Source organism: Hippocampus zosterae, chromosome 17 (genome assembly GCF_025434085.1).
Source record: "Hippocampus zosterae strain Florida chromosome 17, ASM2543408v3, whole genome shotgun sequence".
Lineage (NCBI taxonomy): Eukaryota > Metazoa > Chordata > Actinopteri > Syngnathiformes > Syngnathidae > Hippocampus > Hippocampus zosterae.
The window spans coordinates 5,224,033-5,249,270 of record NC_067467.1 but is presented as its reverse complement, the minus strand read 5'-3'; the positions used below and the strand labels follow the sequence as shown (position 1 = coordinate 5,249,270).

The following is a 25,238-nucleotide window of genomic DNA, read 5'->3' as shown; positions in this document are numbered from 1 at the left end:
CAATTTCGTGGCAAGACGAATGATGACTCGATCACAGATGATATTAAACACATTTATAGGAAATGGCTTGAAAATGTCACCTGCGCATTGAAAAATCACTGTTGTAAATTTAATTTGACAGGCAAGAACTTAAATTGATGAAAAGTAACCGAAACTGCAAATACAAAGATCATGTGACCACAATAGTCGTAGGGAAAACAACGTCGAGAGAAGAATCAACAAACCACTTCCTGTTTCGGCGGCACACAGTACTGCAACGAAAAATTAACTGCATACAGTTCAATCTTTTTTATTCTTTCTTTTGCCGTTTTTATTTTTTAAATAAATATTCTAATAATTATGTGACGTAATATCTATTAAGCACATTCATCTGTGCTGTAGCACATTTGACAATAAAGTATCCAATCCAATCCAATTAAGAACAATCTCGTGCTAAAACAAATAAATAACGAACAGCTATAATTACTTACGTATAAAGGAGTAATCTACTGTATTCAAATGATCAAAATATTTGATCATTAAAAATACAGTAATAGTTCCTTTCTAAATACTTTATGTAAGCTAAAAGTGTAGTGGGTAAAATAACACTTAGCCACGAGCTTTAAGGAGCGAGCAAATGTGGAGTAAAATTAGTGTAACAAAACAACAACAAAAAACCCCAACGTTTTTGAAAATGACAGTTTCTTTGGTAGTATTGAGTTGATTTGAATCTTGCAAAGTGCATCAATCTTCACATCACAAATGATTGAAATCTTACAAAATATGTTCTGACAATAGTCTAATGGAATAAAATGGTGAAATTTGAATTTCTAAAAAATGTACATGCGTCCAGACCTTCTGGACATCCGCATAAAGTGTTTGACATTGCAAACAAGACAATAGCAGTGAGGGGAAAAAAGTTTTATTCAAACATTGTTCTTGAAAGTTGGTCATTTGAAAACAAACACCAGCAAACACATTTAAAAATGAGCCAACAGAAAACAATAAAAATAAAAAGCGGTGAGCTCAGGCAACCCTTGGACCGGAGAAGAGGAGAGGGGAAAGCAAGGCGGAGAAAATCAAGTCTAAATACATGATTTGCTCATCACAGTCAGTAGATTATTTTTATGTATGTATTTATTTACTTATTTATTACAAATATCAGAGCAAAGCAAAAATACTGTGGGGGATGGTGGTGGGAAATCAATTTTGTTGAAATGTCAGTCAAATGGTAACTACGGCAACTGTTTCTATAAAACGCTGAATTCCAAACCTGTCTGGTGGCATTAAAAGAATGAATAGAAGAGGAGCCAAAAGATTTGATGACATGCGTCCAGCAGAACATGTGAGGTAGCTTTGCCCTTGAAAGGTCCGTTACCAAAAAGGTAACTCCACCCTCACTATGTGAAAAGTACACAACTTGGGTGTGTCATTGAGACTACACTAAGTGTGTTTTTTTGTTTGTTTGTTTTTTGGTATTTTTCATTGCATTAAAATTACTGATTAAAAAAAAAAAAGAAGGGGGTTCAATTGCAACTGATAAATTTTCATTACTGATATCCACTAGATGGCAGTATACGCAAATTAAGTGGTGACGGGACTCTTCAAAATACTGTACAGTGGAACCTCAAGTTAGCCAGTCACCAGAACTCAGAATGTGTTCAGATTAGCAAGTGGACCTCCACAATATTTCTGTTTGACGATCTGTGTGCTGCATGCTCCACATGCTCAGATCTTGATGCTGACTGACAAATCTTAACACTTGAAAGACAATTACGAATTTTGAAAAACAAACAACGCCCCCAAAAACACTTCCTGGGACCAACATACTGAAGCTTTATTTTGGTTGAAGAAGGCCAATTTAGTGTTGGTGGGTAAAAGGTTAGTGCTTGCAACGTTCTTTACCAAGTCACACCGACCTCGGCGTTCGAAGTAAAAGGGAGGCAAGTGGTCTGTGTGCTGTCCTTTTGGTTGGGAATCAAAATGAAGGTTTCCTCAGTTATTACTCTCTGTCGTCATCCCCCGTCCTTCTCCCCCTTCCTCACTCTCCTCCGCCCCCTCCACCTGCGCTGCTTGGATCAGCTTATCTGTCTCCTGGGCGCCGAGGGCCGCTTCCGACTGGTCGCCGGTCGCCGTTTCCTGGTGGTCTAAGCACGGAGGGAAAGATTTTTTTAAAAAATGTTTTCGAATAAACCTTGGGGATGTTTTTGACAGCGGTGGAAACACAGAAAGATCTGGAACAGGTAGAATGAACAAGCCCAAAGAAAGAATACACCCCACTGGTCAATAGTGTAATTTGCTAGACGAGCCAGACTGACATACTTTAGCTATCAGGTGCTTTCTTTGCCCCTGAAGAATAATTTAAACATGTATGTTGTCCCCTTTAAGCTTGGGATGTCTCATGTCATCAAATTGTGCTATTATTACTTTTCGAGGCTTCAATTAGCTACTAGTGCTAAAGGCTTGCGGTATCAAATATGAGGCATTCGCTCATGCTACAAACATGCTACGCTAGTAACAGAAAAAGCTAGTGAGTGCTTATTTTAATTTGACAGATGAGTGCTATACTGCCCCCAAGAGGCCTGGAGTGTAACATACGAGGCAATCGCTTGTGGCAAAACTTACAAGAGTTTTCAAGTGATAGTTGGCTGCTTTTCTTTTTTTCTTTTCCTGAAAGGTGGAGTTTGCACTTTTGCTTTGTCATACATGTTAAAACTGACCTGACGGTAGAATCTAGCGGGTGTATTCTTCCTTTTAGAGTAACTACAAACAAGAACGTGTGCAGCGCAGTGGTTGGCGGCTCCAGTTTGACGGTGGAACGAAAGCCTCCTCCTCACCAGCAGCTTTTTCCTCGTCGTCATCCTCCTCGCCCTCACGAGGGTCCTCCAGAGGAGGGTGGGCGCCGAGGTTCTGCATGTGCGCCTCGGCCATCTTCTGCACAGCTATGCATACGTACACGCGCACATACACACGGACACACACACACGTACACACACAAACACACGGGGAGATGACGACACACAAACACAAGGATAACAGGGGTCTGGTGTTTTGTTTTGACCACGCTTCAGCTCTTTCTGTTTCCTCCAAACAAAATGGTGTCGTTGTCTTACGCACATTGTTCAACAATTGTCTGAAAACGGATGTGTCTGTTGTGTTTTGACAGCAGAGCGGAGTCTCAGAAGTCAAACTTAAATCCCGGAGGTTGCAAAATTCCAAAATAGGAGAAAATAGTCGAGGAAAACACGCGGCAAGTGAGAATCGCTACCACGCCTGACGACACGTTAGCATACGGCTCTTTGAAGCTAGCATTCGATAATCAAGCTAAGACTTTTTGGTGGCACCTTGCTTTGTGAATCTTTTCATGTTTTTGCATCTGTTTGTGCAATTGTCGATCAGTTGTGCTCTTAGTAAAAGTATTGTTATTGCTTTGTATTTTATTGTTCTTCTTTTAGGGTGACATTGATTGCCTGTCTCGGGACTCAAGATAAAAATGGGCCTTTTGGCTAACGCTGGCATGTTTACTTAAATAAAGAGAACCAAGCTCTTAGTTCACTTAAAATGAGAGTTGCTTTCTGTAGTTATTTGGTATTTATGCGGTCTGCATCGAGCCATGCTCTCTGTTGTAATTTTGTATAACGAGACTCTGTTTTACCACTTGCGTCCAAATTCTGTTCCTCACATTCTCATTTTGATCATTCTCTTTATTTTTCACAATTTCAGGATCATGAGTTCTTCCCGCCATTTTCATCCCAACAACCCGACGCTGAGGTTTACCGCCATCTGGGTTCGTTGGCGTCTCTCTTGGTTTTTCTTTGCCACGCCGACTCACCCTCCTCTCTTTCATAACAGCACCTCTCTAAATTCCTCTGCGCCACCTCGCCGCCACCCCATCCTCTTCTCTCCTTCACAACGTGTGGGACGCGCACCCGGGCGCCGCATCGGGTCACCTATTCTGGTAGAAGGCCGCTTATGCAACCTTGGCATGACACGCGCGGTCCTGCGCTCTCGATGGACACGTAATGCGATGCAGGTGTGAAGACATCTTGTCGAAATAGAACATCGGTGCGCACTTTGGACACCTTGTGCATAAGAGCACAAAAGGGTCTTTGTGTCAACGTATGCATTTGCAGTGTGTGTGTGTGTGTGTGTGTGTGTGCGTGTAGCACAGCTGTACACACACCCGACCGTAATCCAGGATGATCCACACTCACACACACAGCTGTCCTGCTCTAATCCCCCGTCCGCTTTTCCCGTGGCACAATCACACACACAAGATGATGTCACGTTCAAACCTCAAAACAATTGCGCGGTACACAATCGGTGCCGTCAAGCGGGTGGGCCAAAACTAGCTCAAACATGTCAGTCTATATTAGATTTGCACTTATGCTATCCGTTACGCTTACATTTATGAGACGCAGTTTAATCATGTGACTTCGAGATAGGGTTTCAAAATAAGGTCTCTAGCCTGGGGTAAGGTAGTTAAGATTTCAAATTTGGGTTTTAGTCTGGCTGTGGGTTTGTTTGTGGGGATCCTAAAAGTGGTGGTAAGCCTCTTCCTTCCTTCCTTCCTTCCTTCCTTCCTTCCTTCCTTCCTTCCTTCCTTCCTTCCTTCCTTCCTTCCTTCCTTCCTTCCTTCCTTCCTTCCTTCCTTCCTTCCTTCCTTCCTTCCTTCCTTCCTTCCTTCCTTCCTTCCTTCCTTCCTTCCTTCCTTCCTCCCTCCCTGCCTGCCTGGCTCCCTCCCTCCCTTCCTTCGTTCCTTCGTTCCTTCGTTCCTTCGTTCCTTCCTTCCTTCCTTCCTTCCTTGTTTCAATCCTTCCATTCATCCATCTTTCCTTCTTACCTTCCTTACTCCCTTCCTTACAAAACCATGATTCCTCCCTTGTTTTAATCATAGCGTTCATCCTTCCCTACCTCCTTCCCTCCTTCTTTTCCCTCCTACATCCATCTTTCCGACACTCCTTGCTTCCTTCCTTTCCTACAGCCTTGTTTCCTTCCTTCATTCTTCTTTTTTTCTGTTTCCTTCAGACAACCATCATTACTCCCTTCTTTCCTTCATCCTGCCTTACTCCGTTCTTTCTTTCCTTCATTCTTGTCTTCCGCCTTGACTGGCTTCTCTTACTTCGATTCATCTTTCCTTCCTATCTTCCTTGCTCCCGTCCTTCATCCTTTCATCTTTCCTTTTATCAAACCTTTAATTATTCTTGCCTCAATGCTTCCATCCTGCCTTCCATTCTCACTTCAGAGCAGCCTTCCTCACCTTGTATGATACAATAGAGCATTTCAAGACCTCGTTTGTATGCATTGTGAAGCGTGGCAGGAAAACAAATAAAAGGTATAAAAACACAAGGTTAAGTCACACACCCAAACACACACACACACACATACACACACATATATGCACGCACTTTTGCACTGACCTTTAAGTGATGGAGGCTGGTACACGTTTGGATTGACTCGCTTTGGTTTGAGGACGCCGTTGTCCCCAACGACCCACTGTGGGACAAGTAGACATTTAAAAGACAAATACTTTAAACAAAATATTAATACAATTTGTATTCAATCGAGGGACTCAAGTTGAATTGAAAAGATGAAACAAAGAAGTAACGGTATAAAAAGGGTGGACTTCACCTTTACCTGATGGCTCGACTGGTCGTCCTCGGGCGATGTATGGTCGGCTACTCTGAAGAGGGTGGCAGGTGTCGGTCTCCTGCGCCGAATCTACAAACATGGTATACAAACACACATACGCACGTCAAAAACAAACGCATACCAAATCAGATGCCATTATGTCTAAAAAGTCTGTCTTCATTACCATTTTGAATTATTTTGAACATTTTTTGAGCAATCGTGAGCATTGTCTGACCTTGCTAGCCACAAGTTTAAAGTCCCTGTAAAGTGAGAATAAATACGGTATAACTTGTAAATTTGGCACACCAAAGAGAAGAGTGATGTTAACAACCCAATTTGATTCATTCAATTCATTGCAAATGAGGCTTCAAAATCATGAAAAAAAACATACTTTAGCAAGCTAGCTTGCTGCACGTGGCAACTGACTTTAGCCAGCTAGCTTGCTGCACGTGGCAACTGATTTTAGCAAGCTAGCTAGCTGCATGTGGCAACTGTGCGAGGTAACCGCTAACGTACAACTCCTTAGTGCGTGGATGAGGGGCAACTGATGTTGGTTTCCAAAGTGTGGCGGCACTTTAGTCATGCCTTGAAGAAAAAAAACACAAGAAAAACTGGAATGGTGGAAAACAGCTCATTATTTTTAGCAAGTAGCTTCACATACTTGACAGAGATGAATGGAAGGAATGTGCGGATTTATCAGCGAACATAGCTTTGCATTCCGCGCCGTGGACAGCTGAGGCTGCCACCTCCAGGAAACATGTTGGATTTAATAAAAACGGCAAGCACGCACGGCTTAGCGCACATCGAGCCAGCCAACCAACCTTGGCCATGACATGAACCTTTGTGCATGCACCTCATGACGGGAAGAGAGCGGAGCAGGGGGAAGCGGTGTGTGAGTGTTGCCAAAACAGAGGCCGCACTGGTGGAACCGCGCCACAAAACAACACAACCACCACGCAATCACCTCCCTCGATTGTGACATCCCACGCGAGGCTCTGACCTCCAACGTCCTGTTTACCATCCCATATTTCATCCCTGGATCTCCTTCCCGTCCATCATCGGAGTGTGACGCCGCTGATTAAATGAACAAGAGTTTGTGTTTCCCGTCCTCTTTCTCCTCACGGTCAAGGATTATCAAAAGGGCTTCCTTGCGACCACACCCGCTCCAAAGCAAGCCCCCCATTGTCAAATTTATCCACCCACTGCCCCCTGGCAAGGTGAAACAGCCGGGGGCCTTGTGCCATCTGACAACTGCCATCAACCTTCCATGGGAGCCCGAGATGGATCAGACGGACGCCAGATGTGGCCACGTTGAGGACACTAATTATAATAAAAATATATGAAAATGCATGTACAATTATTTTTTAAAATGGTTTGAATATTTGGTATTTTAAATGTGATTTTTGATGCTTTAAATTTCATCAATTAAAAATGCACCGTTGTTGTTTTTTTTTTTAACTATACATTTATTGGACATTTCAAATCTATGTTATTATCAGATTAGAATTATGAAATTAAAAGAGCTATTTGGACATTTAAAATTGTCGATTAATTTTGGGCTATTATTAGATATGATAGAGGCGACCCTGCATAGGATGCGAATAACAGGGTATATATGTGGATTATTTAAGAAACATGGAGATCTTTGATAAGATAAATTAGAAATGTAATTTTACACAAATAGTTTGCTATTTAAAATATGAGAGCGTATTACATCAAATTATTCCAAGGTATGTCATGATAAGTTAATTTGTGATCATTTGTATTTTGTCAAATGTTTTACCATGACAGTAATATTGCATGAGAATTGTTTCACGATGGCCTACAAACATATCATGATTGTTACTGTGCAAAATTTGATGTCATACAGTACATAACGTCCCCTTACGTACAAGCACCAAACACAAATCCAAAATATGATGTTTACCACCCGGGCCGGTGGCCATGATGGCGGCCCTGACACAAACACACTCGAGTAATTCTCCAGCCTTAAAAACCAGCCCGCTTGACATCTCTTACGTAATAATCGTATGTGACTTCCTCATGTGCGCCAGCGATTGGAGCGCGGAGATTACTACGCATTACGTCCACCCTCCCCACCCTGCCATCGCTTCCCCCCTCCCCTTTCTCCCCTCCAATATGACCCTCTGCTCTGATGCTTCGGAAATTGAACGCGCTGAGGTATGGGGCCGATGTGGACCTGCTCCCCAAGCGAGCAGACGGCAGGCCTATAAAAAGCAACGTCACGAGGACAGCGTAAACTAGATCACAGGGAGTCTTGGGGGGCGGGGGGGGGGGACCACCGTGTGATACGCACTTTAAGAGATGCTCAAAAGTCTTGGGTCACACCCTGTAATTAATATTCAGTACCAGCCAATGCTAAAGCAAGTCCGAAAAGACGTATAAAAACGTCTTTGGGAGAGAATGAGTTACGGTGCTGACGGCTTGCATGTATGAGTTTGGTGTGGAAAAACAACCACATTAAAAAAAAAGTGTTTTGATCATCCCCTACACTCTTATTCTTAAAACCAGCTCTCAACTAGACAGTCACTGGCGGACTTGTTGACATCACACCCTCACCACGCCAAGTCCGCCCAACTTTTGAAAGTGGAAACACGAACCAGCAACCAAACATGTTTTCCACAGCTTGTTGGAAAGCCGATGTCCGCTGGTCAGACTGGGAAAACAAATTCATTGTGACACCAGAGGATTTTTAGGATTACGCCTGCAGACAAAGCTCAGACAAAACGGTTCCATGAGCACGGACACTGAGAGCTGGGCTATCTGTGGTAACACCGAGACTATCGCGGTGGCGGTCAAGGTCGTGACAACGCTAATTACAAGCACAACTGTTGCCTGAGAGTTCATTTGGATTCAAAATGAACGGTATCGCTAATTATATCAAGGGTCTTGCTGCTCAGGTGAACTTTGGCCCCATCTGGAGGGGCTCTCCAATGAGCAAAACCCTCGCCCTCGCTTCCCTGAATAGACTATTGAGACCCAGGGGCACAATGATCTCATACAAGCACCCTCCAGCCTGCTTGTAATGAGATGCAGGTAACAACTAGATGAAGGGAAAACAGGTTAGCGGCACAACACGATGTTTTCCTCTTGTTCTCTCTCATTTGCGGTGTGGAAATGAAGATAAACATAGCGGCGTACCAAACTGTTTGTTCCGGGGACAAACGACGCTGTAGTCAGAAGGACGCAACAACAAAAGACCGTGTTGACATTCGGGAGACTTTCTAAAGGCCATGATGTCCCTTTTTTGCATACAGTATAACATCTATTCATTCATTCATTCATTCATCTTCCTAACCGCTTGATCCTCACTAGGGTCGCGGGGGGTGCTGGAGCCTATCCCAGCTGTCTCCGGGCAGTAGGCGGGGGACACCCTGAATCGGTTGCCAGCCAATCGCAGGGCACACAGAGACGAACAACCATTCGCACTCACACTCACAACTAGGGACAATTTAGAGTGTTCAATCAGCCTGCCACGCATGTTTTTGGAATGTGGGAGGAAACCGGAGCACCCGGAGAAAACCCACGCAGGCCCGGGGAGAACATGCAAACTCCACACAGGGAGGCCGGAGCTGGAATCGAACCCGGTACCTCTGCACTGTGAAGCCGACGAGCTAACCACTGGACTACCGGGCCGCCCCTGTATAACATCTATTTTGTACTAATTCATTTTTTCTTCAAGGTCCTGATCTGTTTCATTGTCATCACATATGACTTGGAGATTGATCATAATTGATGCATTTCAGACCCACCATCTAAGAGAGCTTTAAAAAAAAATCTTTAAAAAAAAATTTAACCCTTTCATGCACCAATAATGATAACCTGTAACCTGATAACATCATAGGATGTCCACTGTAGTGACCGCTGTCCCAAAAAGGGTTAAACTTACAGGTGTACCTAATGAAGTGTCCAGTGAGCGAGGTCGCGTGCGTAACAACTGGGCGTGAAAAAAAAAATCCATCCGGGATAATTAGAGATTACAACATATGTGTCATGTTTTGATAAACGGGGGTGGGGATGATGACCAATCTCATTTGTTTGTCCATCAACGCCTCTGTGCACTCATCCTGAAGAATGTGAGCGGAGCAGACGGGGACACCGCGCTGGAGAATCAACAGGCGGAGCCGCTCTAAAGGGCCCGAGTGCGATGACCGTCGGAGACAAGTTATCTCCAGATGTTGCGCGGGGTTTGATCCGCCGTGTCTGACTTAATCCCTCCCCCTGTTGCCGTCATGGCCGCCACTGTTTGTTCTCATCATGTACGCCGACGCTGACAAGCGGACGTGCGTTAGAGCCTCGATTGATCCAAATGCCGCTCGTGAGCCACTAAGTGGGACGGCGACACCCGACGAGCGTGGCGAGGCCTCCGCGTTGATGGCGCATATACTCAACAAGCTTGTGTACACTATCATCAACATGCAGTACAGGCTCAATATTGATGTTTTAAGGCTGTTGACACATGACACAAGTTTATAAACACACTCAAGCTGCACGATTAACGCCTTCGTATTAGCATCAGGGCAATTTGCGGGATTTTCAAAATCAAGTCCGTGTACATAACATTCATACTGGCGCAGGCGATGTTCGGTTTAGTGTGTTCTTTTGATGTGAGGATATGTGGTCACGTGACACAAATATGGGTTGTTTGACTTTTTACATTCATCTCTGCATTGGTACTTTTTGCGTCATCAACCTTGGTGATTTCTGTAATATTTCTCAAGAATTTCTCGTGAAATCAACCACCGTTAAAATGCGCTTTTTTTTTTTCATTTAGTGATTTTCAAATTTTTTGAAATACACCATGGACTGGTTGCAAATCATTGAACCCACGCTGCCTCCATATGAACCCTTTCATGCACCCCGTAACCTGACGACATGTAGTAACCGCGCTCCCTGAAAGGGTTAAATATATGCACATACTTTTACTTTACTTCAACGATCTCCGAAACTCATTTTAAGCACCTCCCAAATTGCTTCATCGATTACATTCCCGCCTCTCTCCCAGCATTTGCGGCATCCGTCAAGATGCGGAGTGTGCAGATGTGTCTTGTGTGTTGACAGCCTGCCAGACCTCCCGTGTTTGTCCACAAACACGGCTAGCCTCAAAGGTCGCCGCTTGACGTTTAACCCAGAAAAAGTGGACGGCAGGTGGGCAACCTAAAAGCTCGGACGTGCTGAGCCAGCCGCACACAAAGCGACGTGGCCGAAACAGACGCAGTGTGGGGGCTTCGGAAAAGATTTGCCGAACGTCGGCCGCTGGTTTCGCTGTGATTCAAAATTTGAATTGTCGCTAAATAGCGCCGCAAGTGTCACCCAGTCAAAGAATTTCTGAAGGGTAAAGTCGGTGAAACCTCTCCATTGACAATCATGCCATGTTTTTGTGGTTCAATCTCATTCACTCCCAAAGACGTTTTTAAACGTCTTTTCAGACTTGGTCCAGAATTGGCTGGTACTGAATGAGTTAAAAAGAAATACAGTTCAGAACACATAACAGTATATGGATCGCATGATTTTCATTCAGTACCAGCCAATTCTCGACCAAGTCTGAAAAGACGTTTAGAAACGTCTTTGGGAGTGAATGAGTTAATGTTCTGCAAAGAATTGCGGACTAATTTTTTTTTTCACAGTTGTCCTGTTCAGTCTCTTTTGACCACGTCGCTCAATCCGCTTTAAATGTCACCGTAAGTGTCTCAGCTTGTTCTTGAATTTAGTAGTATTTTGTACGCCCAAGTGAATCTCAAGTCTCCCCGAGTCTCAAAATATGCGCTTTCCTTGAAAATGTATACGTTGGTGACATTAGTAGGAGGAGTGGCGAAGGGCAAAGCGACGAAAAATTACAACCAGGAAGTGAGTTTTCTTCTCCAGAGAGCTGTTCCTAATAATTTGTCCCTGATCTGTGGCTGATTGACACATACAATTCTCCCTATCAATCAGAAGGAAGCATTATTATTTTGTGCGGGTGTTCCTAAAGAAGTGTCCAGTGTTATGCGTAAGATCCAGCGCAAACTAAGGAGCCGTCCATTAGAGTCGACCTTTTCAGTCGTCTGCCGAGAGGGAAGCTCGGAGTGACATTGTTGCCTGCTCCGTCGCCATGGTGACCGGGCAACTCCTCTGCGCTGTACCGAAAAATCTGACGATACAGTCCACTTGCATCGGTGTCTGCATTCTATTAGAGTGCCTTTGTCGTTTTTTTTTTCACTTGTTATTTAACCAAATTTCAATGGGGTGGGCGGTGGGGGAATAAGCGATCAATTCATTGAAAGTATCATTTGGTTAATGTTCTGCACTCCCTTTTCCATTGCCAGTGTTACAGAGCCACTTGTTGCTTTGGCGGAAATCATGTAGACATAGCATGAGATCAAAATTAACAACGTGTGCAAAACGTTCAAGGTCAGGACCAATGGTGCAGATAATAACGGCGGTGATATAGGAGGAAGGATGCGGGTCGAGATGAGATAATCTCCCGGAGGAAGCGGCAAGAGAGAAATGTCACCATCGTTTCTCAATGACAAGCAGACAGGAAGTTGTTGAGATCTTGCAAACTACTGTGAGACACTTGAAAAACAAGTTTTGTTGAACAACGCTGCCCACTCACCATCTCAACTTGCCGGGGGTCCAGGTTGGTGGCTCCCGAGGCCGGCACGGCGAAATGGATCTTCCTCCGCTCTTTGGGCTCCAACTCGGTCGACATGGAGGGCTCCATGGCTCCTCGAAACGGAATCGGTGCAACCTCTCCGGAGGACCTGCTGATCCTCGAGACTCGCTTCTTTCAAGCACAGCCAGCAGATGAGAGAGGTCCGTCAAAGTCCGCTGTGGTTCCTCCTCTCGGCTCAACCTGTACGGCAACGGCAGAAGCAAGAGCCCAGTGGTGCGTGCGTGCGTCCGTCCGACCTCACACGCTGCTGAATGGGGAGGGAGGAATCGAGGGGCGGCATATGAGGGGGGAGGAGAGAAAGCCAGAGAGAGAGAGAGAGAGGATGGATGAGCTTTTTACTTTCTAAGCTGAGGTGGATTTGTGATCAGAGTGAAACGGGGGAGAAAAAAAAATAATCTCATCACGTCAGTTGAGCCTCTTTTGGCCTCTCTTTGTGAATGAGAGATTGGAGCCGAAGGGGAGGAGGAAGAGAGGAGGGAGCAGAGGGGAAAACTGAAATCATCAGTTTAGTCTTCTTAAACTTTGACTGTGGATGAAAGAAGAAGAGCTGAAGTTCAAGTCAGGAGAACGCAACTCTCGGGGTTGAAACAGGAAGTGAGATCCAACGGTGACGTTGTCTACCTCAAATAAGTAAAAAATGCATTTTTTTTTTTGCTGACTTTGAACAGTTGTTTAATTTGGGAAATTTTCTGCATGTCCGTTTCTCACAACCAATACTCCTTAAATAGTTTGGTGGAGTCAAAAAAGCATCCCGCTGTGGCGCAATCACTACTTCGTTGTGGGAGTGCCTACAAGGGGGAGTCAGTGTGCAGAGACTGAATTTGATACTTTTTTTTTTTCTTAACGTTTCCACAAAGCTCCTCCAGTCCTGGGCATCCTCCCCTCCCACCCCCACACATTCCCCCAGGTAGCCCCTCACTCATCGTTATTCATGGAGGAAAATGGAATAGCTTGACAAACAAGCAGCTGCAAGAAAATTCCGGAGAATTTAAACTGCTCTCTTTGAATTCATGCCAGCGCTGTTGCGTAACTTGCTGCGCGTTTGGCCGGCATTCCACACAAAAATAAAATAAAATAAATCATGAGGAACGTATTAAAGACTGTAGACACAGTCGCAGGCAACCCGTCATGTCATCACACCCTTGCCCGATAATGCGCTTTCAACTGAATGTAATGAGGCGGAGTACAGGTGCATCATAACTCCAAAAATATGAACATCATTGATTTATTTATGTATTTATTTCTTTATTTCAATGTATCGTGTCATCAAAAAGGCCGCCGATACTAGCCACTGATACTTAAGGAGCCTTCTGTGGCTGTTCTACTATCAGGAAGTAAACGATCATCCTTTTGTATCCAGTTGCTGTCGCTTTGGTGTCCAATTGCAGCGCGACATTTATTCTTATTTTTCAAGCAGACAATGCACCCGGGTGATTAATTGATGTCGACTACGGCGCAGGCATTTGCGTCTGATGAAATACAGACGGCAAGGGGGCTCATCAGAGGCTCCAGGAGTACGACAAAATGATTAATCTGACTCCAAATCCAGATTGCATGAAATAAATATCCTTTAGCTTGGCTGCACTTAAAACCATCAAAAGCAGAAATATGATCACAGTTTGATAGCAGTTGTAGAGCAGTGGTCCTTGGAAGGATGCCGGAGCATAAATCAGAGAGACAACATTCAACCCCGAAGGCTCACGACTGCAGACTTCAACTAACTTTGAACTGGTCGTAAGTAAATGAGGAGAATGCTCTCTGAGTGTGGCGTGCGTAACGTCTGCGTGGATTACGCATGCAGAAAATCAGATTGAGGGCACCAGTAAATCTGTTTTTTTTTCTTCCCATTCCTAATTCAGATGAGACATTGTGTTTGTTTTTGTTGTGGGGGTGGAGGTGTGTGTGTGGGGGGGGGGAGAAATCCGGATATGTTTCATTTATTCCTGGGAGACGCTTTGTGCCATCTGCTTTGTAGCTCTGTGGGTGAAGACTCGGTCATTTCGTACACATGTGAGACCTCTAAAGTCTAACACAATCCGATAAATAACGCAAATAGAAATAATCTATTACTTGGTCATACTGTTGTGAATATTTTAAGTAATTTGCTAGTATGTAAGTCTAAACAAGTAAAAAAGAAAATTGTTCCTTTATTTTCTGTGTCAGTGCCATTTGAAACAGAAAAAGGCGAGAAAAGATCATACCTACAAAATATTTTATTTCATATGAAGAGTGTAATCCTGCCTTTTCACACTTAGCGACTTGTAATTCATTTTTTTCGCAGATTTTTAAAAAATTATCCTCTAGATCTGATGAAAAACTTTCGCCTTAAAATTCCACAAGATGCCACCAAAGCCCTGCCTCACAGAAATGCAGTCCTACTTTTCCACAAAAATGGCGCCATCTTGTGGTATTTCGATTCCAATACAGCATGTTGAAGCAATGTCTCGATGTTTTTTGGAATGTGGGAGGAAAAAGGAGTACTGTACTCGAAGATAATCCACGTAGGTACGGGGAAACACAGGAAGCTCTCAAAAACTCTCGAAAATCGATGGGTCACGGAAAGAATTAAACTCAAGTTAAGGTATCAGTACTCAACAATTTGTACATTTCAAACGTGTTCATTCCCACCTGGTGGCGTTTTAGGGAACTACAGGTTCTCTCGCTGTATACACGCGCGCACACACACACACACACACACAAAATGCACAACTGACACTTTCACGTTTTCCTTTTCTTTTTCTTTTAATCTCGTGACAGAATTGTTATCTTGGGGTGGTTTATCACTTGGTTTCTGCTTTCTTCTACGTTGAATTATGGTTATATGCAGCATCAGTAGGACTAGATAAGTTTTTTACTTCATCCTACTCCCTTGAACATAATAACTGTGTTGAATGAAGACTGATTTCTTTCTTTTACTTTTTTATCTACCTTATTTTCTGTCAAATTATTACTGTATATGTTTTATGTTCAATAAACAAACCAAACCAATCAGTATCATGCTCGTCGGTTGCAGGTAAACTGCAATCCACTAGAGGGCAACCTACACTTATTTCTCCTCATAGATTTTTGTTGATAGGCAATTTTTTTCTTGTTTCTTCCATTAGTTGTAGTTGTTTTTTCCCTTTTACTCATGCTGTTGTGGTTACATATAAACTCGGATGATTATTAGATTATACAGAAAGAAGAATATCGATTTGGTTTATTTGTGTTTGAAATCCATGTGAAACACGTGGGTGTTGTGAGAGCAAAATGCCCAGGGTGGGGTCTCTGGGATGTAGCAGGTGGGAGACATGGCGGACGTGGCAATGGGGCAGTGATTTAATTAGCACCCTCTACCCCCTCTAGCCCTGCACTCATAGCATCAATAATGCATGCCCCCCCGCCCCCCCCCCCCCCTTGTTTCCACTGCCATAATTAATCCTCTCTTACTATAATTAAAAGGCAAAAAAATCCCAAAAGATGGTCGAGCTTGGCCGGGTGCGGGGCTGACTTGGCACAAGATATGATGGGGGGGGGGGGGGGGGGGGGGAGTAAATTCTCTCATGTGTAGACTGAATAAAGTGGACTTCATCGTCTAAAAAAAACAATTGCACTCATATAGGAAGTAAATGAGAAGCACACTTCAGCGGTATGAAGGTGAGTGCATGACTGATTGTATCTGACGATGTTTGATTCTGCTGCAGATGCGCCAAACGAACAAGTGAAGGGAAGAAGAGCTGGAGGAGGAGGAGAAGGTGGAGCCTGCTGATGCTGCAATTAAGAACCTCATTGTCTGCCGGACCAGCGAAGAAGATTGCATATTTCAGTCCGTCGCTAGCGGTGTACAGTGAGGGCTAGACACACCTACACACACAAACTGACAAATCATTGCAAAAGCTTCCGGAATCATCACCAACCTCCACCAGACAAAAAAAAAAAAAAAAAAAAAATGCAGTTCTGCTCCTACAACCCCCCTCGTAAAGGCTAATGGCTAGTAAAGAAAATGCACACGTCTGTTACTGAATTCCAGCTATTACCCACTTCCACATACTTTGTAACTTGAGTTGAATTCTTGCCCAGTGAATAAAAATTGCAGGTTACAGTGTCACGCTGCTTCCTGTTTTCTTCTTATGGATTGGTCATTTTATTTTAAGATAATGCACATAGCAGTCAAATTATTGCAAGGCTTTCACTTCTGCTTCCAGTTTCCTCTCTTAAGGCGTTTTATTTTGCAGTGAACCCCATTTAAAATGAAAAATATAAAAAAAAATGTTAAAAAAGGGAGAAACCTGCAATAGAGACCACATAAAAAGGTCTTTTAGAGTTTCAAGCCTCCCACTCACTTGAAACACATTCACGCAGTTCTCCAAATAAGATGCAGTGTGTCTGCTTCCAGCTGTTGTCAGTCGCAAGTTCACTGTAAGAATTGACAAATAAAACAAAAGGAAAGCCTGAAGCGCCAGTGAGGAGTTTTACAATACGGTGGCTAATGTCTCTTTCTGCAGGAACAGGTCAAAATGTGTCACCTGGACAGTTCATAAAGCTTTTAGGACGTGAGGGGACTAATTGACTGACTTGACATTATTCCCGATGGGGAAATTGTGGTACTGTTTTACGATGCCAATTTTGGTGTTTTAATTTATTGACAGACTAAAGCTGGTATTTGGATTGAATTTTTCAGTGTCTCCTTCCACTGTGGATGAATATGCATCCAAGACCCTTTTGGTGGGTGCCCGCCTCTTGGCCGCCTGCCAGCAAGCGACACAGCTGGCAGAGCACGGTGTCGGGGGGGCTCACGTGCCACCTAAATTGAATCCGCCTCTACCTTTCGCACTTCGCCTTTCGGAAACCTCACGGCTTCTTTGTCGACGTCGCACGGCGTGTTGGCGGCCCTTCCTCCTAAAACTCCGCCATCGACCCAGCGACCCTGCCCCGCCACATCTTCCTCCTCCTTCAGACGTCTCTGCCCCATCTCCACTTGATTTATCGCTCTAAAATACCACTGCGCTAATTAGTCAAGTAATTAATTAATAGGCATTTGCATTTGTGCATATGCAATTAGTGGGTTGGAGAAAGGAGAGTGCAGATGGGGTCCAGGATGCTGGCTGGTGTGCGTGTGTGCGTGCTAGTAATAGGTCCAGAAAGACAAGAGAAGTGCAGGTCGTCACCTTGCATGTCTGATGGGAGGATTGAGCAGGGGAAACTAAGTGACTTTCACCATCGACTGGATGACATTCAGAGGAAAAAAAAAAAAAGGAGATTTAAACATTTTATTATTTCGCGTGTCGATTAGCTTAGCAAAAGCAACAGCAGGTGGCCTCCCCACTTGCCACTAATCTACGTACAAACACAACGTCATTGAGAGTATTTTGGGCACATGGCGGGCGGGTGATGAGAGGTGCCAAAGGCAACACGATTGAAGAACTCCTCAGTTATGGAGCACATTTCCACATTCCGCAATTTCCGGGTCGGTCTGACTGGAACGCCAACTAAGAATTCCTTCAGAATGTCCCAAAAAAAAGAAACAAATCCAGGTCAATAACAGTGATCAGTTCATCCTCAGCTATAAAACATTTCCCCACCTTGACATAATCTGATGAGAAACACGAACCAGAAAAATCTCTCAGAATGCAAATACCACAAAAACAATGAAGTCCTGCGCCAGCCATCATTGCGTCGGGATGCTACATAGCTATGCGTTAGCCTGTAATGCTATTCAACACAGTGGGATTGAGGATTTGAGTACTGGCCTCGAAGCCCCTCCACCGTTTGTTTGGCCCGCTCGCAGCCAAACGTTGGCTAAAATGCTGCCGTTGACATTCAGCATCCATTTTGGCAAGGTCACTTGAAGGTTGTTAGAGACCTTCTCCTGCCAGTCCTCTGTTTGGCACATCTTTGGCTGGCACAGAGGCCTTGCTACTCTTAATTCATCCCATTAACTATTGTTGATGAGTTTGCTTCCTTTAACCGGGGCATACCCAAGTTTGTTAATGACCCAGCTCGGGCTCAACCGATACGAATTTTTTTGAGGCCCATTCTGATTTTTGGTTGAATAAAATTGATACTATTGTGGCTTTTGGAGCCCTGTTTAAACACACAACAGTGCATGTTGCGTGACTCCAAAACAAAATGTCCACTGCGAATATGATGTAGCTGCTTTCTTTCTTTTTTTTTGTTTTTTTTTCTTCTTCTCAGTTGACCGCTTTGGAAAGCTTCGGTCTTTGGCGGCATCACATCGGTCCTGTTGTGCATATGCAAGGTGTTGAGCCATCTTTGCATCAAGTGACGGTGGAAACAGATCCACGCCTCCAAAACGTGATGACGACAAACGCTAGCTGGTGTGCTTCCAGGTTCACATCCCCGCATCCCATCAGGGATGGACTTCATTAGTGAACAAGCATCATCACATAGAACGCAAACTTGACCTCTGCTTACACACACACACACACACACACACACACACGGGCGATGCAACTAGCTTGTATCGCCACCACGTCACCGCCTCCCTCGGCCTGACGACACTCTTCGCCAGCCAAATTGGACGAGGCGGTCATGGAGCTCATTTCTCCCGCATTAGCTCCACTAATACACACTAAATAGAGATCTCAGTGCAGGGACGGACAAAAAACTGGACGACGGGGGCCAGCCAGGGTGCCGCCACGTGCCAACGCTCCCTCACATGGAGACGTACCCCTCCTTCACGATTGGCACACCTGCGGCCCGCATCATCACCTCAGCACGTGAGACACCATTAAACGGGTGATAGCGGGTTTACGTGTACATCAACGCCTCCCTTATCACGGTAGAGAAATGGAAGTGAAGTTGTTAAAAAAAAAAAAAAGACTGACCACAGTTCACTTAAATCTGAAATAGTGAATTACTGAGCCGATTACCAGTTTCAAGTGTAGCATCTTCTCAGAATGAAAGTCTTAACAGCGAGTGGCCTGCTAACCAAAACAGCAGCCCTTCCTGTATATTCCTAGGGAGCCAATTTGCCATCAGAACAGTTCGATGTGGATGAACATAAATCTCTCTGTGATCTCACCACCCCAAAAATCTTCCCAGAAGAGCACAAAATGGCGGAATAACTTGAATTCCACAACATCACCCCTTCCTCCCGAATTCACTGTACGATAAGGTCACTTGCCCATTTTTTACCAGAGCTTTTCCTCTCAAATGTGTCAACTGAAACAAAACGGCTACGATGCTTCCGCATGGCATCATTGGATCCAATTAGGTAAATAAATAAACAATATGCCTTCTGCTCGGGCGGCCTTAATGCGCTTCTAATGCATTCTCCCAAACCCCCCCCCCCCCCCCACCTCCACCCACACCAGTGGCCCGCAGTGTGGCAGGCTGCACCTTCTCCACTTAATTGATGTAATTGTACGATAAGCCGCCTACAGTCTTATGCGGACGCTAAACTGATTAATCGCTTGTGTTAATATGATTTAATAGCGGGTGATCTGCTTAATGCGGTTATCCATGCAATGCATATACTATCCATAATAAGGGTGACCTGTGTAATAATAAATACCTTAGTTTAAAGGAGGTTCGGTTGAATGGTTTTTTGGGGTGTTCCGCCATTTTATTTGATTGTACTGTAAACCCGAATGTTCAAATTAATTACAAGATTTGAGTACACCTTACTGAATAAAATAAGTTTTGAAAAATGACATTTATAAGTAACATAGAAACAATAGAGTTGCTCTAAATGAAAGCTTTTGAGTGACCATCTCAAAAAATATAAGTAGGTCCGAATCGAAACCTTGAAGTTCAGAGAACGAGAACTTTTGAGTTCACAAACCCCAAAAAAGTGAGGCAATTAGAGATTGTTCCGTTAACTTAATAAATTAAAATTTGAAAACTAACATTTATAAGTAAGTAGCATAGAACAATTGAGTAGCTCTAACTGAAAGCTTTTGAGTAACTATATCAAAAAATATAAGTTGGACCTAATCGAAGCATTGAAGTTCAGAGAACGAGAACTTTTGAGTTCACCAACTCAAAAAAAAAAATGAGGCAATTTATTACCTCACTTTTTTTTTAGTTCTGCTCACTAATTCGGGTTTACAGTGTAGGTTTGTGTGTGTGTGTTTTGTTTTGGTTTTCTGCTGCCTTTGTGCGCACTAGTGTGGCGACAGATGGCGAAGCCCTCCTATTCCTCCTCCTCACTCTCTTGCTCTCCGTCTATGTCTCTCCATCCCTCTCGCTCCACCCCTCCAGGGAGGCCAGATCCCTCCGAATGCGGGCGCATGTCAATCAGCCGACCCCTCATGTGATGGCTCTTGCCAGTGACGTGCAGCCATATGGGCGCTGGCATCGCAGCCTTATAGCTGCTACGTAACCTTCCTCTCTTCTTTCTCTCTCTCTCTCCCTCATTCTCTCTCTTTCTTGTGCTCACCCTTTCTCGCGGAGGAGGCGGAGGAAGGGGGGGGGCGAGGCACCCAGTGAAGGAAGAGCCCGCGCGCCGTACGCACCTGCACGCCGACGCGGAGCGACCATGCCGCTCCGGTCCCTGAAGACGGTGGTCTGAAAGGAAAAAAATAAAAAATAAATAAGCGACCCCACCCCTTCCTTTTTTTCTTGGCTACTGGGCCCCCACCCCCTCCCCTCCCATCCCGCGAGAAGAGCTCAAGCGCAGGTGAGTTTGCGAGCGAACGCGGGGAGAGACAATATTGCGTTTTACGGATGCTCTCGAACGCACCTTTTTTGGGGGGAAATCAATGGAATCGATTCGCGTGCGTTCAACGTGTTTTGTGCAAATGGATACTAGCTGAATCGCCACTTCTCTCTAATGACATCAGGTGAATTCATGTCGATGGGTAAGCAATGTTGTTTTTCTCTAAAATGAAGGACTGCTTTTTGCCGTTCATTTAATAAACAACCAGCGCGCGTTTTGTTCCGTCTGTATGCGTTTCAAATGGGCAGTTTTCGATCAGAACAAGGCTTCGTCTAATTAATACGGACTCGGTATGCAGTGAAATTTCCAGATTTCATGATTTACAAATCATGTTTTCGTTTGTCGGAGTGCGCTCTAAATATGCAGCTGGGAGCAAACGAATCTATCAAACGTCATTAACGTTCATATCGACGCAATAGTTTTGAACATGAAATTACAGATTTTTCTCCGACAATGTATTTGCATCGTACACCGGCTCCTTTAAAGTACACCCACGTCTCGGGTCCTTCATTAAATCACAGCCCACGGCCCACTATTATATATTTCACGAGCCCTAAAAGCCCGACAAGCATGTGTCCATCTGTAAAGGCGTACGCATGCGTGCAGTGAAATCAATTTCATGTTTTTGCATGCTTGGCCTGTTAATTGTTTTTGCTTCTAATTGCCGCGACGAAAACAGACGCGAGTGTGTGGTTTTAAAAGTAGATTTTGCCCCTGGCGTGCTCACACACACACACACACACAACACGTAAAGATAATTACCCAAAAGTGTTCGACCGTCTTACATTTTGCAGAGCTGTAAAATACATTTTTTGGAATCCATTAATCATAGAGTGAAGGCTAAATTGTAACACTCTTATTTATTTTATGCATTTTCTTGCTGAGGGCAGTGGACCCGTTTTTTAAGTTAACAACAAATGGCCTTGATATTTCCTTCTACTTCTATATTTGCGGATTTTTTTAAATGTACATTGTATGTTAAAGGGGGGGTGTAGTGTAAAAATATCCAATTTATACACTTTTTGAGGGGGGCAGACTATTGTTCACTATTACGTTATCCGTGGGTCACACACCCTTGTTTTATAAAAAATAGATTGCAAAATCAACATTGAAAATCTAAAATGTTATGTAAAACGCATTGCTTTTATACGTGATTTTTCAATATACACAAAATGTGTACCAAAAATAAATAAATTTAAAAAAACAAAAACAGGAAGGTTTACACTTTAAAAACAAGATGAAAATTAAAGCAATGAAATTATTTTTGCTTACTGTGATTACATTATTGATATGTTTTAATTCAATAATGTAATTTCGCAGCATGAATGTAATATTTGGAGTCATTTTACAGGAGGCAATACACCCAATTAGATTAGGATTTTTATTTTTGGGTGGGGTGGGGGGGTGGTCCTTCTGTCGTCCTGTGACAAGATGTATTCGGGATGAATAGTGTTGGAATGCAGCCAGGAGTGGATGTGGGCGGCCTGGCCTCCCTCTTCCCTTTCTCACCCCCTCATGGGACCTGTAGTGTGCCCCCCTTACCCCCACCCCGCTCCTCACTTGCCCCCACTCCTACCAGAGTACAATGTGTGAAAACAAATACTTAATTTACAGGTGAAGCGTGATATCGCCTTTCCGGTGTGTCCCAAAATGGATTCGGTTTTGAAAACGGCATTTCCCGCATATCGCAACAAAGAAATAAGAGTTTACAGAACGGTTGTCTCTCACAATGCCCCCCCCCCCCACCCCCTCCTCGGCGCCCAATTTAAAGATATAAGTAAAAACAGCTCGGCAAATTGTGCTGGAGAAAACAACTTGCTTGCTTTGTTGTGCTAACATTTTAGCCCCAAATGTCAACAATTTATACTTTAAAGTTGTTCCATCTTAAATTACTGCAGACCTTGAAATACATCAATGCTGCCGGAGAGCCGAGATCGCAAATTGAAGAATCTGCTTCAAACTTAGCTCTGATATCAGCGAAGGTGCACCCGTCATAATGGTGGAGCTCAGGGAATCTGTCGTCTTCTTCTGCTTTGGAAAACTTGCCTTCCTCTGTGACGTGTTTGTACTTCCGGATAGCGCCTTCTGAAGTTTTCTTTCAGCAAAACGTAATTGTACATTTGCCATTTGCACCTGAAAAAGAAAAACAGGAAAAAAATGGGCAGTCAGGGAGTGAGTATATTTGCAGAATACCCCCCACCCTTTAAACCCACAAATAATTCAAAATGCCGCCCCTGAACCTGATTTTTTAATTGCTTATAGTGACGATTGACAAAAACGTCCATTTTCGGTGAAGACTCTCCATAACAAGCCAACCTAACCATACGCCCCCCCCCCCGCCCCAACATACAAAGATTGTTTCACAGTCGAGATGCATCATTTCAACATAGTTCCCTGGAAAAACTCATTTCCTATTTGAACGACACTTTGTCGCCACCTTGTGGCATTTGGGGGCATTCCACAAAGTGCATATATACCGAAGGTGATTTAGTGGCTAACAGGAAGTTAAAATTGGGCAATTAGTTAAATGCAGATGTACAGGGAATTATTGTCGTGCGAATCAGGAACAAAAATCGAGGTTGGAATGAAGGATTTTTAAAAAATATCTTATTGCGATTTTTTTCCCCCTCGGTATTGCAATTACAATTTAATAGCTTGTGTTCCTTTTCCCTTCTCTCACAGAGGCAAAATGTTGACAAGGCTTTTCAACGATCCCTCACTGCTCCCCGACGTGCAGAAATATTCGGGCTGGGCGGACGACAGCGACGACGAAAAGATCAAAGAGGACGACGGCGACACGCGGGATAACATGGACGCCTCCTCCGAAATGCTGGGCGGGAGCCGGACACACTCTGAGCACGCCGGCGAAGATGAGGATGATGAGGATGAGGACGACGGTGCCGAGGACGATGAGTGCGACGGTGACGACACGGAGGGCGAGCGCCCTAAGAAGCGGGGCCCCAAGAAGCGCAAGATGACGCAGGCCCGCATTGAGCGCTCCAAGATGCGCCGCATCAAGGCTAACGCCCGCGAGCGCACCCGCATGCACGACCTCAATTCGGCGCTGGACAACCTGCGCAAGGTGGTGCCTTGCTACTCCAAGACGCAGAAACTCTCCAAAATCGAGACGCTGCGCCTGGCCAAGAACTACATCTGGGCCCTGTCGGAGATCCTGCGCTCGGGCAAGCGACCGGACCTGGTGTCCTATGTCCAGACCTTGTGCAAGGGTCTCTCGCAGCCCACCACCAACCTGGTGGCCGGCTGCCTGCAGCTCAACTCGCGAAACTTCCTGACCGAGCAGCAGTGTCCCGAGGGGGGCCGCTACGGCTCGGGTTCTTTCGCCATGCACTCGTACCCGTACCAGTGCGCCCGACTGTCCAGCCCGCACTGCCGCCAGGGCTCGAACTCGCACCCGCTAGGCTCGCACGGCTACTGCCCCGCGTACGACTCGGCTTATGGCGGCGGCGGCGGGTCCCCGGAGTACAACAGCCCCGAGTATGAGGGGCCCCTCAGCCCGCCGCTGTGTGTCAACGGGAACTTTGCCCTCAAGCACCAAGGCGCGGCGTCACCCGAACACGACAAGGCGTACCACTACTCTATGCACTACTCGGGCCTGCCCGGCTCCAGGGCCGGCGGGGGCGGCGCCCACAACCTGGTGTTCGGCTCATCGGGGGCACGCGGCGCCATTCATTCGGAAAACGTTCTGCCTTACCACGACATGCACTTGCACCACGAGCGCGCGCCCGCCTACGACGAACTTAATGCCTTTTTCCACAACTAAACCCGAGCGCTAGGGCGCCCCCTTGCTGCCCACAATCTTAACTCACGCTTCATTAATTTGACTTTTTTTTTCTCGTTGGTTGGAATCGTCAGGGAAATGATTCGTGAAAACATGTGCTACCACTTGACACCGAGATGTGTAATGTACACTTTTATTTTCAAACGAGATGCAAAACGATTAATCGCAAACTAATCGAATATCCGATTAATCGTCGTTTTGAAAGAGATTCGATTAATCGTTTGCTGGTTTTTTTTTTTAACAATTGTCCTGATGCCCAGAATTTTCGCCTCTCAACGGCAAACATTCTGAGATTTCTGTACACTACAACAAACGAAACTTGTATTTCTTATATTTTTTGAAACAGCGATTTAAGTTGTAATAACTCAAAAATACAAATTATTGACGTTTAAGACAACAATGTTAGCACATCAAAGCAAGCACATTGTGCTGAGTTGTTTTACCTTATATAACCGTTTTGTAAACTCTCATATTTTTATTATTAAATGCAG

At 44.6% G+C, this 25,238-nt stretch overlaps 2 protein-coding genes and 1 long non-coding RNA gene across 8 annotated transcripts; 2 read left to right on the top strand and 1 right to left on the bottom strand.

Moving 5' to 3' along the window:
- Positions 1-888: 888 nt before the first annotated feature.
- Positions 889-20,809, bottom strand: ppp1r1b (protein phosphatase 1, regulatory (inhibitor) subunit 1B). Of its 4 annotated transcripts, none has more exons than XM_052048675.1 (6): positions 20,670-20,809; positions 12,227-12,530; positions 5,611-5,700; positions 5,400-5,475; positions 2,817-2,921; positions 889-2,126 (listed from the first exon to the last, which is right to left on the bottom strand). In XM_052048675.1, exons 2-6 carry the CDS (start codon positions 12,332-12,334, stop codon positions 1,975-1,977), a joined length of 531 nt encoding a protein of 176 aa, XP_051904635.1. In that variant the 5' UTR covers positions 12,335-12,530; positions 20,670-20,809; the 3' UTR covers positions 889-1,974. The 4 variants fall into 4 exon arrangements, with proteins under 4 accessions (XP_051904635.1, XP_051904637.1, XP_051904638.1 ...); XM_052048677.1 differs by having other exon boundaries at positions 5,617-5,700; XM_052048678.1 differs by lacking the exon at positions 2,817-2,921.
- LOC127589494 (uncharacterized) lies at positions 12,795-16,373 on the top strand. The gene is made up of 2 exons (XR_007959420.1): positions 12,795-12,916; positions 15,970-16,373. It is a non-coding gene; the product is annotated as an uncharacterized LOC127589494 (long non-coding RNA).
- On the top strand, positions 20,515-24,903 carry neurod2 (neuronal differentiation 2). 3 transcript variants are annotated; one of them, XM_052048653.1, is made up of 2 exons: positions 20,515-20,608; positions 23,631-24,903. In XM_052048653.1, the coding sequence occupies exons 1-2, from the start codon at positions 20,547-20,549 to the stop codon at positions 24,727-24,729; spliced, it is 1,161 nt and encodes a 386-aa protein (XP_051904613.1). In that variant the 5' UTR covers positions 20,515-20,546; the 3' UTR covers positions 24,730-24,903. The 3 variants fall into 3 exon arrangements, with proteins under 3 accessions (XP_051904613.1, XP_051904611.1, XP_051904612.1); XM_052048651.1 differs by lacking the exon at positions 20,515-20,608 and adding an exon at positions 20,771-20,909; XM_052048652.1 differs by lacking the exon at positions 20,515-20,608 and adding an exon at positions 20,953-21,090.
- The last annotated feature ends 335 nt before the right edge of the window (positions 24,904-25,238 follow it).